This window comes from Mobula hypostoma, chromosome 2, assembly GCF_963921235.1.
Source record: "Mobula hypostoma chromosome 2, sMobHyp1.1, whole genome shotgun sequence".
Lineage (NCBI taxonomy): Eukaryota > Metazoa > Chordata > Chondrichthyes > Myliobatiformes > Myliobatidae > Mobula > Mobula hypostoma.
In genome coordinates this window covers 155,185,640-155,201,047 of record NC_086098.1, presented here as the reverse complement: position 1 = coordinate 155,201,047, position 15,408 = coordinate 155,185,640, and the positions used below count along the sequence as shown (strand labels likewise).

At 43.8% G+C, this 15,408-nt stretch overlaps 1 protein-coding gene across 3 annotated transcripts in view; it reads left to right on the top strand.

Moving 5' to 3' along the window:
- cdc45 (CDC45 cell division cycle 45 homolog (S. cerevisiae)) overlaps positions 1–15,408 on the top strand; it is a 70,861-nt gene that overhangs the window by 30,547 nt on the left and 24,906 nt on the right. For all 3 annotated transcript variants that reach the window (XR_010021204.1, XM_063073408.1, XM_063073418.1), the window contains exons 8-10: positions 13,065–13,126; positions 13,258–13,308; positions 15,212–15,331. Coding sequence is in view for 2 of the 3 variants with exons in the window: in XM_063073408.1 (XP_062929478.1) it covers positions 13,065–13,126; positions 13,258–13,308; positions 15,212–15,331 (233 nt within the window). In the remaining variant the exon portion in view is untranslated. The remainder of the gene's footprint in view (positions 1–13,064; positions 13,127–13,257; positions 13,309–15,211; positions 15,332–15,408) is intronic.

The following is a 15,408-nucleotide window of genomic DNA, read 5'->3' as shown; positions in this document are numbered from 1 at the left end:
GTACATACATCTACTGATGCTTCTGGACACATCTTCAGTGATGTTCCTGGAATCATTGGGTCTTTCGGGTCTTTCAACATCATACAACCTCCTCCAGGTGACCCAGCCGGGGCTGATCAGACCCCAGCTTGTGTCCAGATGGCTAGCTACTTTTGACACCATGGCTTCCCTCTTTTGAGCCACAGCCATCTTGAGGCCCTCTCTGCCGCATCGGTGGTACTGCGGATGGCTCTCCTGTTCCTCTCTCCCTCGATGCCCAAAATGCTGAAGGCTCTAACTAAGGAACGGGCTACGAATCCCCTACAACCAACATCCACTGGGAGACACCTCGCTCTCCGAGCTTCCTTTCAAAGGCCTCCTCCAAGCTATCTTCCCATGGGACTGTCAGCTCCAGCAGCACCACTTGCTTAGTAGACTCAGACACTAGGACAATGACTGGTCGCATGGTGGTGGCTGCGATATGGTTGGGGAACTTCAGCTGCCGTTCGAGGTCCACCAACAGCTGCCAGTCCCTTGCAGAGGTCAGAATGCCTGCAGATGTTCTTTTGGCAGGTATTGGCTGCTCCCCAGCTCTGAAAAAGGCAGTGGTCTGCTTGGAGGGTCGGGACCGCTTCGCCCACTCAACTCCTGCACTGACGGTTTCAGCGATGGTCTTCAGGACCTGATCATGCCTCCACCTGTACCGTCCCTCACCAAGTGCCCTTGCACAGCCACTGAGGATGTGCTCCAGGGTTCCTCGCTTGGAGCACAGTGGGCACGCAGATGACTCTGCCTTGCCCCATGTGTACAGGTTTGATGGGCTTGGAAGCACATCGTACACTGCCTGGATGAGATATTGGATGCGGTGTGGTTCGACTTTCCAAAAATCAGCCCAGGTCACTTTCCTCTCAACCGCATTCTCCCACCTTGTCCAAGCTCCCTGTTGCTTCATCCCCACCGCCTTGCAGGCTCTCGTCTCCTCTACTACTGCTCTCACCTCCTCCTGAACTAGACGACCCCTTTCCTTCCCTCTGTTGTCCATTTGGGGAGTTGGAAAGGATCCTAAGCCCTGCTCAGCCTCGTGTAACCACTCCCACCAGCCTCCTGTGACACAGCCTTGCCTCTGCTTCCTGAACAGCTTCCCATGCCCTCCACTTCCTGCCAGTACTTACTTGGATCCCTGCTCTAGCCACCTTCGGGTCACTTGAGTCCCTATACTGTAGCACTTCTCTGTCTCTTGTTACCTTGAATTCTTCCTCCAAGGATTTGAAGGGCAGTTGCAGTTTGTTGAAGTGTCCATAGAGTGCGATGCTGCTCAGGCTCTTTGGTAGCCCCAGCCATCTCCTGAGGTGGTTGCTAACCCTCCTCTCCAAGGTTTCGACTGTTGAGATCGGAACTGCATAGATGAGGAGGGGCCACAGGATTCTGGGAAGAATGCCATGCTGATACACCCAGGCTTTAAACTTCCCAGGTAGGCCAGACTTGTCCACAGATTTTTGCCAGCCATCCAACTTGGTTCAGATTGCCTGAACGGATGTTGTGTCCCTTAAAGAGCTGTCAAAAACTTTGCCTAAGCTCTTGACTGGCTTTTCTGTGATGGTTGGGATGGCTGTGCCTGCGATGCTGAACTGGAACTTGTTCTCTACCTTCCCTTTCGTCAGCACTATCGATCTTGATTTGGCAGGTTTGAAACGCATCTGGGACCACTCCACCAGCTTTTCGAGCCCCTGCAGAATCCACCGGCAGCCTGGGACTGATTCTGTGGTGACTGTGAGGTCGTCCATGAATGCCCTGATAGGTGGTTGCCGTTGAGCGGAATTTATTCTGGGCCCTCTGCACTCTGGTTCAGCAGACTTAGTGAGCATGTTCATGGCTAGGGAGAACAGTGTCACTGAGATAGTGCACCCTGTGATGATGCCGATCTCCACATTGTGCCAGGTTGATGTAATTGCTTCTGAAGAGACCCTCATCCTGAAGTTACTGTGATAATCAGCATTAAGGTCTCTGATTCTGCTGGGGACGTGATATTTGGACAGTGTGAGCTGCACCAGCTTGTGCGGAATGGAGCCATATGCATTTGCCAAATCGAGCCACAACACTGACAGGTTGCCCTTGTTCTCTCTGGCCTCCCTGATGAGCTGTGTCACCACACCGATGTGCTCCAGACAGCCCGGCATCCCTGAAATGCCACCCTTCTGGACTGATATATCAATATAGGTGTTCTTTGCTAGGTAGGTGCACAGCCGGTTAGAAACTGCACCGAAGAAGATCTTCGCCTCGACACACAGCAGGGAGATGATGCGAAACTGATCTATCTGGGTGACATTTTCCTCCTTCGGGATCCACACCCCTTCAGCCTCTCTCCATTGTTCTGGGATCTTCCCCCTTCTCCAGAAGATTCCCAGGATCTTCCACAGACACAGTAGGAGTTTGGGGCAGTTCTTGTACACTTTGTACGAGGTGTTGCTCGGTCCTGGAACGGAGCGTGCCCTTGCTTTGCGGACGACCTCTCTGACTTCCTTTAGTTGCAGCTCTGACATGTCGAACTGCACATCCGGTTCAGGTGGATCTATTAGGATGTCGCACTCTCCCAACTCCTGCTCTCTTTCAGGATCATTATGTATCTTCTTCAGATGTTGATCTATGTCTTCCTGCGAACAGGCTAGTTTCCCACTACGCTTCTCCCCCAGCAACTCCTGGGTGAACTTGAAGGGGTTGGCAATAAAGGCAGCATGTTTTCGAGCCCTTTCACGACTCCGCCTCTGATGCCACTCTGCCCGGCGGAGGACCCTGATCTTCTTTCGTAGTATGCACATCAGCCGGGCCAAGCCAATGCGGTCCTCTTCTCCTGCCTTCTTGTACTGGGACTTTAGCGCTTTCATCTCCTGCCTGATGTTGTGGATCCTCAATGCTCTTTGGTTCTTCGAGTAGGATGTTTTAGAAACATAGAAACATAGAAAATAGGTGCAGGAGTAGGCCATTTGGCCCTTTGAGCCTGCACCGCCATTCAGTACGATCATGGCTGATCATCCAACTCAGAACCCTGCACCAGCCTTCCTCGATACCCCCGATCCCTTTAGCCACAAGGGCTATATCTAACTCCCTCTTAAATATAACCAATGAACTGGCCTCAACTGTTTCCTGTGGCAGAGAATTCCACAGATTCACCACTCTCTGTGTGAAGAAGTTTTTCCTAATCTCGGTCCTAAAAGGCTTCCCCTTTATCCTCAAACTGTGACCCCTCGTTCTGGACTCCCCCAACATGGGGAACAATCTTCCTGCATCTAGCCTGTCCAATCCCTTTAGGATTTTATATGTTTCAATAAGATCCCCCCTCAATCTTCTAAATTCCAACGAGTACAAGCCTAGTTCATCCAGTCTTTCATCATATGAAAGTCCTGCCATCCCAGGAATCAATCTGGTGAACCTTCTTTGTACTCCCTCTATGGCAAGGATGTCTTTCCTCAGATTCGGGAACCAAAACTGCACACAATACTCCAGGTGTGGTCTCACCAAGGCCTTGTACAACTGCAGTAGTACCTCCCTGCTCCTGTACTCAAATCCTCTCGCTATGAATGCCAGCATACCATTCCCCTTTTTCACCACCTGCTGTACCTGCATGCCCACTTTCAATGATTAGTGTATAATGACACCCAGGTCTCATTGCACCTCCCCTTTTCCTAATCGGCCACCATTCAGCTAATAATCTGTTTTCCTGTTTTTGCCACCAAAGTGGATAACTTCACATTTATCCACATTAAATTGCATCTGCCATGAATTGGCCCACTCACCCAACCTATCCAAGTCACCCTGCATCCTCTTAGCATCCTCCTCACAGCCAACACTGCCGCCCAGCTTCGTGTCATCCGCAAACTTGGAGATGCTGCATTTAATTCCCTCATCCAAGTCATTAATATATATTGTAAACAACTGGGGTCCCACCACTGAGCCTTGCGGTACCCCACTAGTCACTGCCTGCCATTCTGAAAAGGTCCTGTTTATTCCCACTCTTTGCTTCCTGTATGCCAACCAGTTCTCTATCCACATCAATACCATACCCCCAATACCGTGTGCTTTAAGTTTGCACACCAATCTCCTGTGTGGGACCTTGTCAAAAGCCTTTTGAAAATCCAAATATACCACATCCACTGGTTCTCCCCTATCCACTCTACTGGTTACATCCTCAAAAAATTCTGAGTTTCGTCAGACATGATTTCCCTTTCACAAATCCATGCTGACTTTGTCCGATGATTTCACCGCTTTCCAAATGTGCTGTTATCACATCTTTGATAACTGACTCCAGCAGTTTCCCCACCACCGACGTTAGGCTAGCCGGTCTATAATTCCCCGGTTTCTCTCTCCCTCCTTTTTTAAAAAGTGGGGTTACATTAGCCACCCTCCAATCCTCAGGAACTAGTCCAGAAACTAAAGAGATTTGAAAAATTATCACTAATGCATCCACTATTTCTTGGGCTACTTCCTTAAGCACTCTGGGATGCAGACCATCTGGCCCTGGGGATTTATCTGCCTTTAATCCCTTCAATTTACCTAACGCCACTTCTCTACTAACATGTATTTCCCTCAGTTCCTCCATCTCACTGGACCCTCTGTCCCCTACTATTTCTGGAAGATTATTTATGTCCTCCTTAGTGAAGACAGAACCAAAGTAATTATTCAATTGGTCTGCCATGTCCTTGCTCCCCATAATCAATTCACCTGTTTCTGTCTGTAGGGGACCTACATTTGTCTTAACCAATCTTTTTCTTTTCACATACCTATAAAAGCTTTTACAGTCAGTTTTTATGTTCCCTGCCAGTTTTCTCTCATAATCTTTTTTCCCCTTCCTAATTAAGCCCTTTGCTCTCCTCTGCTGAACTCTGAATTTCTCCCAGTCCTCAGGTGAGCTGCTTTTTCTGGCTAATTTGTATGCTTCTTCTTTGGAATTGATACCAAATTGATTCTTTGGAGCCTTCCTTCTCCTCTTCTCCGAATCATTCAGCTGCGATACTGACAATAATTGTTGTCATGGCTTGCAGCTTCCTATCGACCCTTTCCCTTCGCCGTTTCCTCCAGAATTTGGTTAACATCTTCATCAAACTGTTTCCACAGTGAAGTCATGTTAGCTGCAGGCCATTTGATCCACCTCCTGTTAGACTTCATGTTAGAGGGATTAGTTTGCAACATTTGGCACTATGGGGTGACTCCGGGCCTGGCCCCTCCTTTGTCTCACCAGTTTGGACACCTGCGCGTTGTGCTGCTCCTGCTCCCGCCAAACACTTCATCCTCACTTGGTGGATCTTCAAGCCGCGATCGTTCTTGCAAATTTTGCCACATGCACACTGCTTCCTCATCATCGTTTGTTCATTGCCTGGGTCTGATGTCGTTGTGTCCAGAATAGATTAGGGTTAAATTGGGGATTGCTGCTGGTGTGGCACAAAAGGCCTATTCTTCACTTTGTCAATTTTATTTATTTAGAGATATAGTAACTCCCAAAGTAGCCAGTTCCATGAGATTTCTCTCTGGTTTTGATAGTGAACATTTATTTCCAGAGAAAAGAATCTTTCACAGGGGGATGGGGTACATTGACAATTTGGTTATGTGGGTCAAATCTCATTGTGATGCCACTCAACTGTCATGAATATGTACTGTACTTGCCTAATCTGGCTTGCATATGACTGCAAGCCCACAATGTGGCATGTTGAAACTTGAAACTTTCCTGTGGCAGTCATTAAAATATCCACGTGGTGTAATTCCACCAGTCTTGCAGTAACAGATATACTGACAGCTAATCTAATCAAACTACTTGCATCACACTACTTTCCCTTTTTAAAAGAAGGGGGGGGGGAAACAAACTTATGAATGTATTCATGCCAAGATTTTGTACACATTATAATCATGAGATTAAGTGAATGAAGATTTCATAATCTTCTGAGAACTCATTGCCTGTGTCTCAACTTCCTCTCGTTCTACAGAGATTAGTCCTTCAACTTTCATTTCTGATCATTGTCAAGTTCATATCCACTGCCAAATACCCTTATTCCTTTTGGACATTGTGGTGGAATGTGTACCGAATGCATTCCATATCTTCTGTCAGGACACTTGACAGTAGAGTACTACAACACAGTACAGGCCCTTCGGCCCTCGATGTTATGCCGACCCATATATTCCTTAAAATCTTACTAAACCCACACTACCCCGTAACCCTCTATTTTTCTTTCATCTATGTGCCCGACTAAGAGGCTCTTAAATACCCCTAATGTTCTAGCCTCCACCACCAGCAAGTCATTCCAGGCACCCACAACTGTGTGTGTGTTTATTTATAAAAAAAAACCCAACAACTTACCCCTGATGTCTCCCCTAAACTTCCCGTCCTTAACTTTGTACATATGCCCCCTGGTGTTTGCTATTCATGCCCTGGGAAACAGGAACTGGCTATCCACCCTATCTATGCCTCTCATAATCTTGCAGACCTCTATCAAGTCCCCTATCATCCTTCTACGCTCCAAAGAGAAAAGTCCCAGCTCTGATAACCTTGCCTCATAAGACTTGTTTTCCAATCCAGGCAACATCTTGGTATATCTCCTCTGCACCCTCTCCATAGCTTCCACATCCTTCCTATAATGAGGTGACCAGAACTGAACACAATACTCTAAGTGTGGTCTCACCAGAGATTTGTGGACTTGCAACATGACCTCTCTACTCTTGAACTCAATCCCCCTATTAATGAAGCCTAGCATCCCTAGGCTGCCTTAACTATCCTATCAACCTGTGCAGCGATCTTGGGGGATGTATGGATTTGAACCCCATGGTCCCTCTGTTCATCCACACTCTTAAGTAACCGACCATTAACCCTGTACTCAGCCTTCTGGTTTGTCCTTCCAAAATGCATCACCTCACACTTATCCGGATTGAACTCCATCTTCCACTTTTCTGCCCAACTCAGCATCCTGTCTATATCCTCTTGTAACCTTCAACAACCTACAGCTCCATCCACAACTCCTCCAATCTTCATGTCGTCTGCAAGCTTACTCACCCATCCTTCCGCCTCTTCATCCAGGTCATTTATAAAAATCACAGAGAGCAGGGGTCTCAGGACAGATCCTTGCGGCACTGCACTAGTCACCGACCTCCAGGCAGAATACTTTCCTTCCACTACTACCCTCTGCTTTCTTCCTTTAATCCAATTTTTTTATCCAAACAGCTAAGGTTCCGCTGATCCCATGCCTCATGACTTTCTGAATGAGTCCCTCATGGAGGACCTTGTCAAAGGCCTTGCTAAAATCCATGTAGACCACATCTACCACCCTACCCTCATCAATAGAATTTTTTGAGGATGTAACTAGTAGAGTGGATAGGGGAGAACCAATGAATGTGGTATATTTGGATTTTCAAAAGGCTTTTGACAAGGTCCCACACAGGAGATTAGTGTGCAAACTTAAAGCACACACTATTGGGGGTATGGTACACTTTGGAAGGACAAACTCCAAGGCAGAGTACATAGTAAATGGCAGGATACTTGGTAGTGTGGAGGAGCAGAGGGATCTCGGGGTACATGTCCACAGATCCCTGAAAGTTGCCTCACAGGTGGATAGGGTAGTTAAGAAAGCTTATGCGGTGTTAGCTTTCATAAGTCGAGGGATAGAGTTTAAGAGTCGCGATGTAATGATGCAGCTCTATAAAACTCTGGTTAGGCCACACTTGGAGTATTGTGTCCAGTTCTAGTCACCTCACTATAGAAAGGATGTGGAAGCATTGGAAAGGGTACAGAGGAGATTTACCAGGATGCTGCCTGGTTTAGAAAGTATGCATTATGATCAGAGATTAAGGGAGCTAGGGCTTTACTCTTTGGAGAGAAGAAGGATGAGAGGAGACATGATAGAGGTGTACAAGATAATAATAGGAATAGATAGAGTGGATAGCCAGCACCTCTTCCCCAGGACACCACTGCTCAATACAAGAAGACATGGCTTTAAAGTAAGGGGTGGGAAGTTCAAGGGGGATATTAGAGGAAGGTTTTTTACTTAGAGAGTGGTTGGTGCGTGGAATGCACTGCCTGAGTCAGTGGTGAAGGCAGATACACTAGTGAAGTTTAAGAGACTATTAGACAGGTATATGGAGGAATCTAAGGTGGGGGCTTATATGGGAGGCAGGGTTTGAGGGTCGGCACAACATTGTGGGCCGAAGGGCCTGTACTGTGCTATACTATTCTATGTTCTATGTATTGATGTGGATAGAGAATTGGTTGCCAGACAGGAAGCAAAGAGTGGGAATAAACGGGACCTTTTCAGAATGGCAGGCAGTGACTAGTGGGGAACCACAAGGCTCAGTGCTGGGACACCAGTTGTTTACAATATATATTAATGACTTAGACGAGGGAATTAAATGCAGCATCTCCAAGTTTGCGGATGACACGAAGCTGGACGGCAGTGTTAGCTATGAGAAGGATGCTAAGAGGATGCAGGGTGACTTGGATAGGTTAGGTAAGTGGGCAAGTTCATGGCAGATGCAATTTAATGTGGATAAATGTGAGGTTATCTACTTTGGTGGCAAGAACAGGAAAACATTATTATCTGAATGGTGGCCGATTAGGAAAAGGGGAGGTGCAAGGAGACCTGGGTGTCATTGTACACCAGTCATTGAAAGTGGGCATGCAGGTACAGCAGGCGGTGAAAAAGGCAAATGGTATGCTGGCATTCATAGCAAGAGGATTCGAGTACAGGAGCAGGGAGGTACTACAAGGCATTGGTGAGACCACACCTGGAGTATTGTGTGCAGTTTTGGTCCCCTAATCTGAGGAAAGGCATTCTTGCCATAGAGGGAGTACAAAGAAGGTTCACCAGATTGATTCCTGGGATGGCAGGACTTTCATATGATGAAAGACTGGATCGACTAGGCTTATACTCACTGGAATTTAGAAGATTGAGGGGGGATCTTATTGAAATGTATAAAATTCTAAAGGGATTGGACAGGCTAGATGCAGGAAGATTGTTCCCGATGTTGGGGAAGTCCAGAACGAGGGGTCACAGTTTGAGGATAAAGGGGAAGCCTTTTAGGACCGAGATTAGGAAAAACTTCTTCACACAGAGTGGTGAATCTGTGGAATTCTCTGCCACAGGAAACAGTTGAGGCCAGTTCATTGGCTATATTTAAGAGCGAGTTAGATATGGCCTTTGTGGCTAAAGGGATCAGGGGGTATGGAGAAAAGGCAGGTACCGGGTTCTGAGTTGGATGATCAGCCATGATCGTACTGAATGGCGGTGCAGGCTTGAAGGGCCGACTGGCCTACTCCTATACCCATTTTCTATGTTTCTAATTTCTTTTGTTACCTCTTCAAAAAAAACTTAAATAGGCTTGTGAGGCACAACCTTCCCTTCACAAAGCCATGTTGACTATCCTTGACAGTAGAATGCTAATGCTAATGCTCCTCTTCATTGTATCTACTTGGAACCTCGTTATAAATTTTTATCTCCGCTTTCCTTTTAAATACCTCTCCTTTTGATTTCAGTTTTCATCAAAGCACCTCAATATGAGTTCTACTATACCTAAGCTATTGTAAACAGCAGACGGCTCCAGTTAGTATATCAAACTCTGTTCATTTGTACTATTCAGCGTGCGGAAATGCCTCTTTTAGTATATTTAAATTCTGCAATTTCTTCCCTTACAACACCAAGATATTTTTGTATGCTAGTCATAAATTTTTGCTTGCTAGCAATGTGTAGGTCCTTGAAATAACTTTTTAAATACATGGAAACGTGCTGCATTTTTGCTCTTTTATGAAAGAAATCTTTCACTTTTCAACGGATTATGGCAAAGTTCTATTCTGTATTATCAGGATTTTAGCAACAATCTTGCTTGCTTAGAGGAACTGAATTTTCCTTCTGCCCTTCAGTGTGAGCAGAAGAATGTGCAGTCCACCCTGTGCTACTTGGTCTTTGTGAGGCATACAGCTCTGAGGCTAAACATCTATTCATGTATATTCTTTGAAGCAGGAGCTGTCTTTCCTGGAGAGAATGATGACGTGTGTGTCATAATCCAGCCATTTCCACTTGAAGATGATATATTCGGGATGATTCATAAAAATACTTTGCCCAGATAAATGGGCAGATCCATTCAAAGGATTTTTGTGGTTGTTGGAAAGTTCATCTCTCTTCTTTCAAAAATGCTCTGCGAAAGTACTGTATGTGGTCTAAGCAAAGCATGATGCATTAATCCTTCATCCTCTGAATGTCATCTTTGAATTCTTGACCTGTTCTACAAACTTTAAGTTGTTATGCTTTGAGAATGCCAAAGGTAGCAGGACAAGCATATTTACATTTGTTTTTGTATCCATTTTCCTTTCATTCCTCGGTTCTAGTCACAATGTGTTCAGTCACTGCGAGGATTCTTAGCGTGACACAGTCTGATAACCAAACACAGGAATAAATTGTTCCTTATCCTTTTGTTGACCTACAGCACAGGCCATAAATGAGAAAGTAAATTCTTTACAGCCTGACTGTTTCTGGAGTGGTGATCATTTTCAAATGCTTGATGGGCATGGCTAACCATCCTTGCCCATGGCTAACCATCCTTGCCCTTGCTCTTCACAGCTACAAAATTCTCAACATCTACTCGAAGCATCTGGAGAAAAAACATTAATTGAGCTACTTCATTGTATTTTGTGGGAGATAAAGAGCTGTTTTGGAACTGCAATGTGTTGTTTTGCAGCAGAAGTAGAATACAAAGAAATAAAATTATTGTAAATTACAAAATAGTGCAGTAAAAAAGAGTAAGGACAGCGTTTGTGGGCCATTCAGTAATCTGAAGAGAGGGGAAGTGAGAGGTTGAAGATGTCCTTGAAACACTCCTGCCAGTTGATCCATACAGGTTTTCAGTACCCAGTGCACTGTTGGAGCCTGATGGCATGCAAATTAATTTTGAAAATCAGCAAAAAAAAACACTGAGCTAATGAGCACAGCTTATTCACTTGTAATCTTTGCCTTCAAGTAAATGTGATCCTTTTAATGAATTCTTAAAAGGTTGTATGGAAAGTTTCCCTGAATCAAGTTTGCGTATGGTCATGATTTCCTGCAATCTTAGATTCCAGTCCGTGACAGACAGGAAACATTTCCTTCAAGCGTAATGCTATATCCTTCCAGTCCAGCACACTCAAATGGATTGTTTGCCTCTAGCTTTTCTCATTTTTTTGGAATCTCTTTTCACTGAGGTATACATTTCTAATTCACTGAAACAAACTAATTAAACCATTTTTTCACTATACTTTTTCTTCCCTTGTCAATGTAGTGGACCCTGAATATTCAGCCTCATTTACCTGCACCAATGTTTTATAGTATCAGTTAGTATTCCAAGTCTGGCATCAGAATTGACAATTTAGTACAGAGCTTTTGTATTCTTGTATCACCCCTAACTGCTTTCAAAGTCAGTAAATAGCCTCTGAAGTGCAGTCATTGTTAGAAAAGTGATGGACAATTCTGCACACAGCAAGGTCACAAAGCACAGTTGGATTGTGGCTGACCATCAGAGCACCGGAAACTTCCTATTCTTTTGACATGACTTTATTGTCTTATCTGAAACATGATAGCTCTGACAATATGGCTGTCCTGCATATTGCGAAAATGTTGCCCTGAAGTAAGAACTCTGATTCTGGAATAAGGCTTGCAACCACATACTGAGTTTACACAGCAGTATAAATATTCAGCCAGGCTCATGTTCCAGAGCCTGCTTGATTGTTGATAGTAGCAACTTTTGAAAGAGGTGTTAAACCAAGGTCTTGTCTCTGTTCATTTGAGTACAAAAATACGCCAATGATCTATTTATAAATTAAACACTGCTCTCAATACCAATTTATGGCGGTATGTTGACATAATTTTTACTAATGCATATTGGGGCAGTACGTGGGATACCTGTTAATGTACATCAGCAATCAGAAGATCAGCATTCGTTTCTTGCCACAGTCTGTAAGGAAATCACGCGGGTTTCTGCCGAGTGCTCTGCTTTCCTCCGACATTTTCTAAGAAGGCATATGGATTAGGGTCAGTAAGCTATGGGCATGCTATGAACTTGGCAAAACTTGTGGGACGCTCCCAGCATACCTGGCTGTGTTGGATGTTGTTGCTAAAATAGCATATTTTACTGAATGTTTTGATGTTCATGTGACAAAGAATCTTATTTTAAATCTTAATCTTGCTCTACATTCATAAAATTCTTCAGTTAATTTGTGATGCTTCAGGTACCAGTTGCTGAATAAATTCAAGATTGCCACTTGTTATAATAGCATTGGGGCCTGTTGCCTGTTTTATATTTATATGTATATAGTTGTAGTGTTTTGAGTTTGATTGGTCAAGCAGCTATAAGATTATCAATCATAATGAGCATCCACAGGAAGTATTTTTCTCAATATTTCTATGTTAATGGTCTTTAAATATCTCTGAATGTTGAAGACATTTTATATTTAAAAATAAATAAATAAATAAATTGAGATCCGAAGACCAGATCTGCTCCCAGGTCTGTTGTGTTAAAGCAGATTTGCACTTCGGGCAGGGCATTTGGGATCTCACCTCTGGACTGCAGCAAGTTCAGCTCTCGTGTCCCGCCACCACCACAGCTGCTGGTATCTTTCAGTGGGCTTGGTCTCACATGCTCCAGAGCAATATATCTAACCATACTGTCACCTCATTAACTGAAAATGTTGACCTTTTATTTAGCAGCAAAGATGGTATAATTAAAATGTGAAGATGTTTTGAAGTTCGTGTCACATTCCTGTTAGCCTGTATGAAGACTGCCAGTACATCCTGTGCAGGATTAGGGTATTAGTGACTTGTGTTTCTCCATTTAACTGCACGTGTTGCTATCAATTTTACACAATAATGTCAACAAATCTGACTCGCATTGTTAACACAACTACAAACTGCAGACCAATGAGTTTATAAATTCCAAGGACAGCTGGAAACTGATAACATGAGATTTGATTGAAAAGCATCTGAAGCGTTTATTTGGAAGAAGTTTAAAATACTGAACAGTGGCGGAGGTCCTTGATTAATATAAATGACCAGAGCTGATCAATTAATAATCCTGTTATTTACCTGCAGTCTGCCATGGTAATATTTGAACTGGCCTGGATCATGTCAAAGGACTCGAATGACATGCTGTGGTAAGCAATCCCTTCATCAGTGTAGAAAATTCTGTCATTAATGCATGTTTGCTTGATCATACATTGTTACAGACTTTGCAACTTACAGTATTTTACTATTTGCAGTAATGTTTTGCCTATCTCCTTTCCAGGTGGGCTATTGTTGGTTTGACTGACCAATGGGTTCATGACAAAATCACACAGTAAGTGTTCTAAAACACTAATGCAGTTTTACTGTCCAGTGTTAACGGGAAGGACTCCCAGATGAAGCATGTTGTTAATTAGATGCAAGGTATCGTGCACTAGCATGAGGAATTTCTTTAGCCAGAGGATTTTGTGTTGGAATTCATTGTCACAGACAGCTGTGAAAGCTAAGACATTGGGTATAGTTAAAGTGGAGGTAGATAGATTCTTGATTATTAAGTATCAAAGGTTATGGGGAGAATGCAGGAGGATGGGGTTGAGAAGGAAAATAAAATTAGTGTGGTCTTGGGAAGTTTTTAAAAAAAAACAAACAAACAAACAGAAGGCAACTTTAAAAAAAAAAGTCACGAAGAAGGAAAAGATGGAATATGAAGGTAAGCTGATCAATAATATTAAAGAGGATACCAAAAGTTTCTTCAGATATGCCAAGTTTAAGAGAGGTGAGAGTAGATATCAGACCGCTGGAAAATGATGCTGGAGAGGTTGTAATGGGGCAAAGAAATAGACAAATTGAATAAGTATTTTCCATCAGTCTTCACTGTGGAAGACACTAGTAGTATGCCAGAAGTTCGAGAATGTCAGGAGGCAGATGTGAGTGAAATTGCCATTACTAGGGAGGTAGATCTGAAGGTAGATGAGTCACCTGGACCTGATGTTCCTCACCTCAGGGATCTGAAGGAGGTGGTTGAAGAGTTTGTGGGGGCATTAGTAGTGATCTTCCAAGAATCAATTGATTCTGGCATGGCTCCAGAGGACTGAAAAATTACAAATGTCACTCCACTCTTCTGGAAAGGAGAGAGGCAGAAGAAAGGTAATTATAGCCAGTTAGTCTGACCTCAGTGCTTGGGAAGATGTTGGAGTCTATTGTTAAGGATGTGTTTTCAGGGTACATGTTAAAATAGGCCAAAGTCACCATGGTTTCCTAAAGGGGGAATTTAAAGAACAATTAACTTCGCCAAGAGCCTCAATGATTTATCCTTCATTTTAAATACTGTAGGCATTTCTAGGAATATCAAAACCAGTTTACATTTACCCCCAAAAAAAACTTCAAGAGCTCTGCCATCAACTTCTCTCCTGTCAGTGTTATTGGGCCAATTCAGAATGAGAACTCAGTAGTCAGCACCCAGCAGCTTCACCACACACATTGCTCCTCCTTGACCTGACTGATGGGTACACCTATCAGCTCCATTGTCCCTCTGCACCTAGGTCTGAGGAATGCAGGCAGACTGGCACCATAGACAGTACCATCATGATTTGACCCATAGAGGAGGTTAATATTCCTACTCCAACCATTCAAATCCTCTGTTAATTCATCACTCCCTAATCACTAGTTCTGTCCAGCTTTAAAAGATTTTAAGAATTCCACATTTTTTTTTGATTAAGGCTTCTTACTCACTCCTTTACTGAAATTTGTTTCTTTCAAAATTCGTTTGATGGCTCTGGGTCTGCACCTGCTGGAATTGAGAGAAAAATGAGGGGGATCTCATTGAAACCTGTCAAATATTGGAAGGCCTAGATAAAGTTGACGTTGACAGATGTTTCCAATGGTAGGAAAGACAAAGGCACAGCCTCAATGGAAGGATGACCTTTTAGAATAGAAATGAGGAGGAACTTCTTTAGCTTGAGGGTGGTAAATCCGTGTAATTTATTGCCACAAACAGTTGTGGAGGCCAAATCATTGGGTGTATTTAGAGCAGAAGTTTATAGGTTCTAGGTTAGTAAGAGTGTTAAGGAGAGAAGACAGGAAAATGGGCTAGAGAGGGATAATATATCAACCTTAGTCAAATGGTGAAGTGGATTAAAGGCTGAATGGCCTTATTCTGCAACAGTGTCGTGTGGTCTGTTCACAGTTCTTGGTGATCACAGGATGATACTTAATTAGAATTGTGATTTGTTCTGCAGCATGAAGTATGTGACAGATGTTGGCATTGTGCAGCGTCATGTCTCGAGGCACAACCATCGTAATGAAGATGAGGAGAACACTCTCTCTATTGATTGCATGAGAATTTCTTTTGATTTTGAGTATCCTTTAATCAGAGAGTACAAGTAAAGCAAACTTACTTCTGCTCTGCATAACCAAAGTTGGATTTTCATATCTG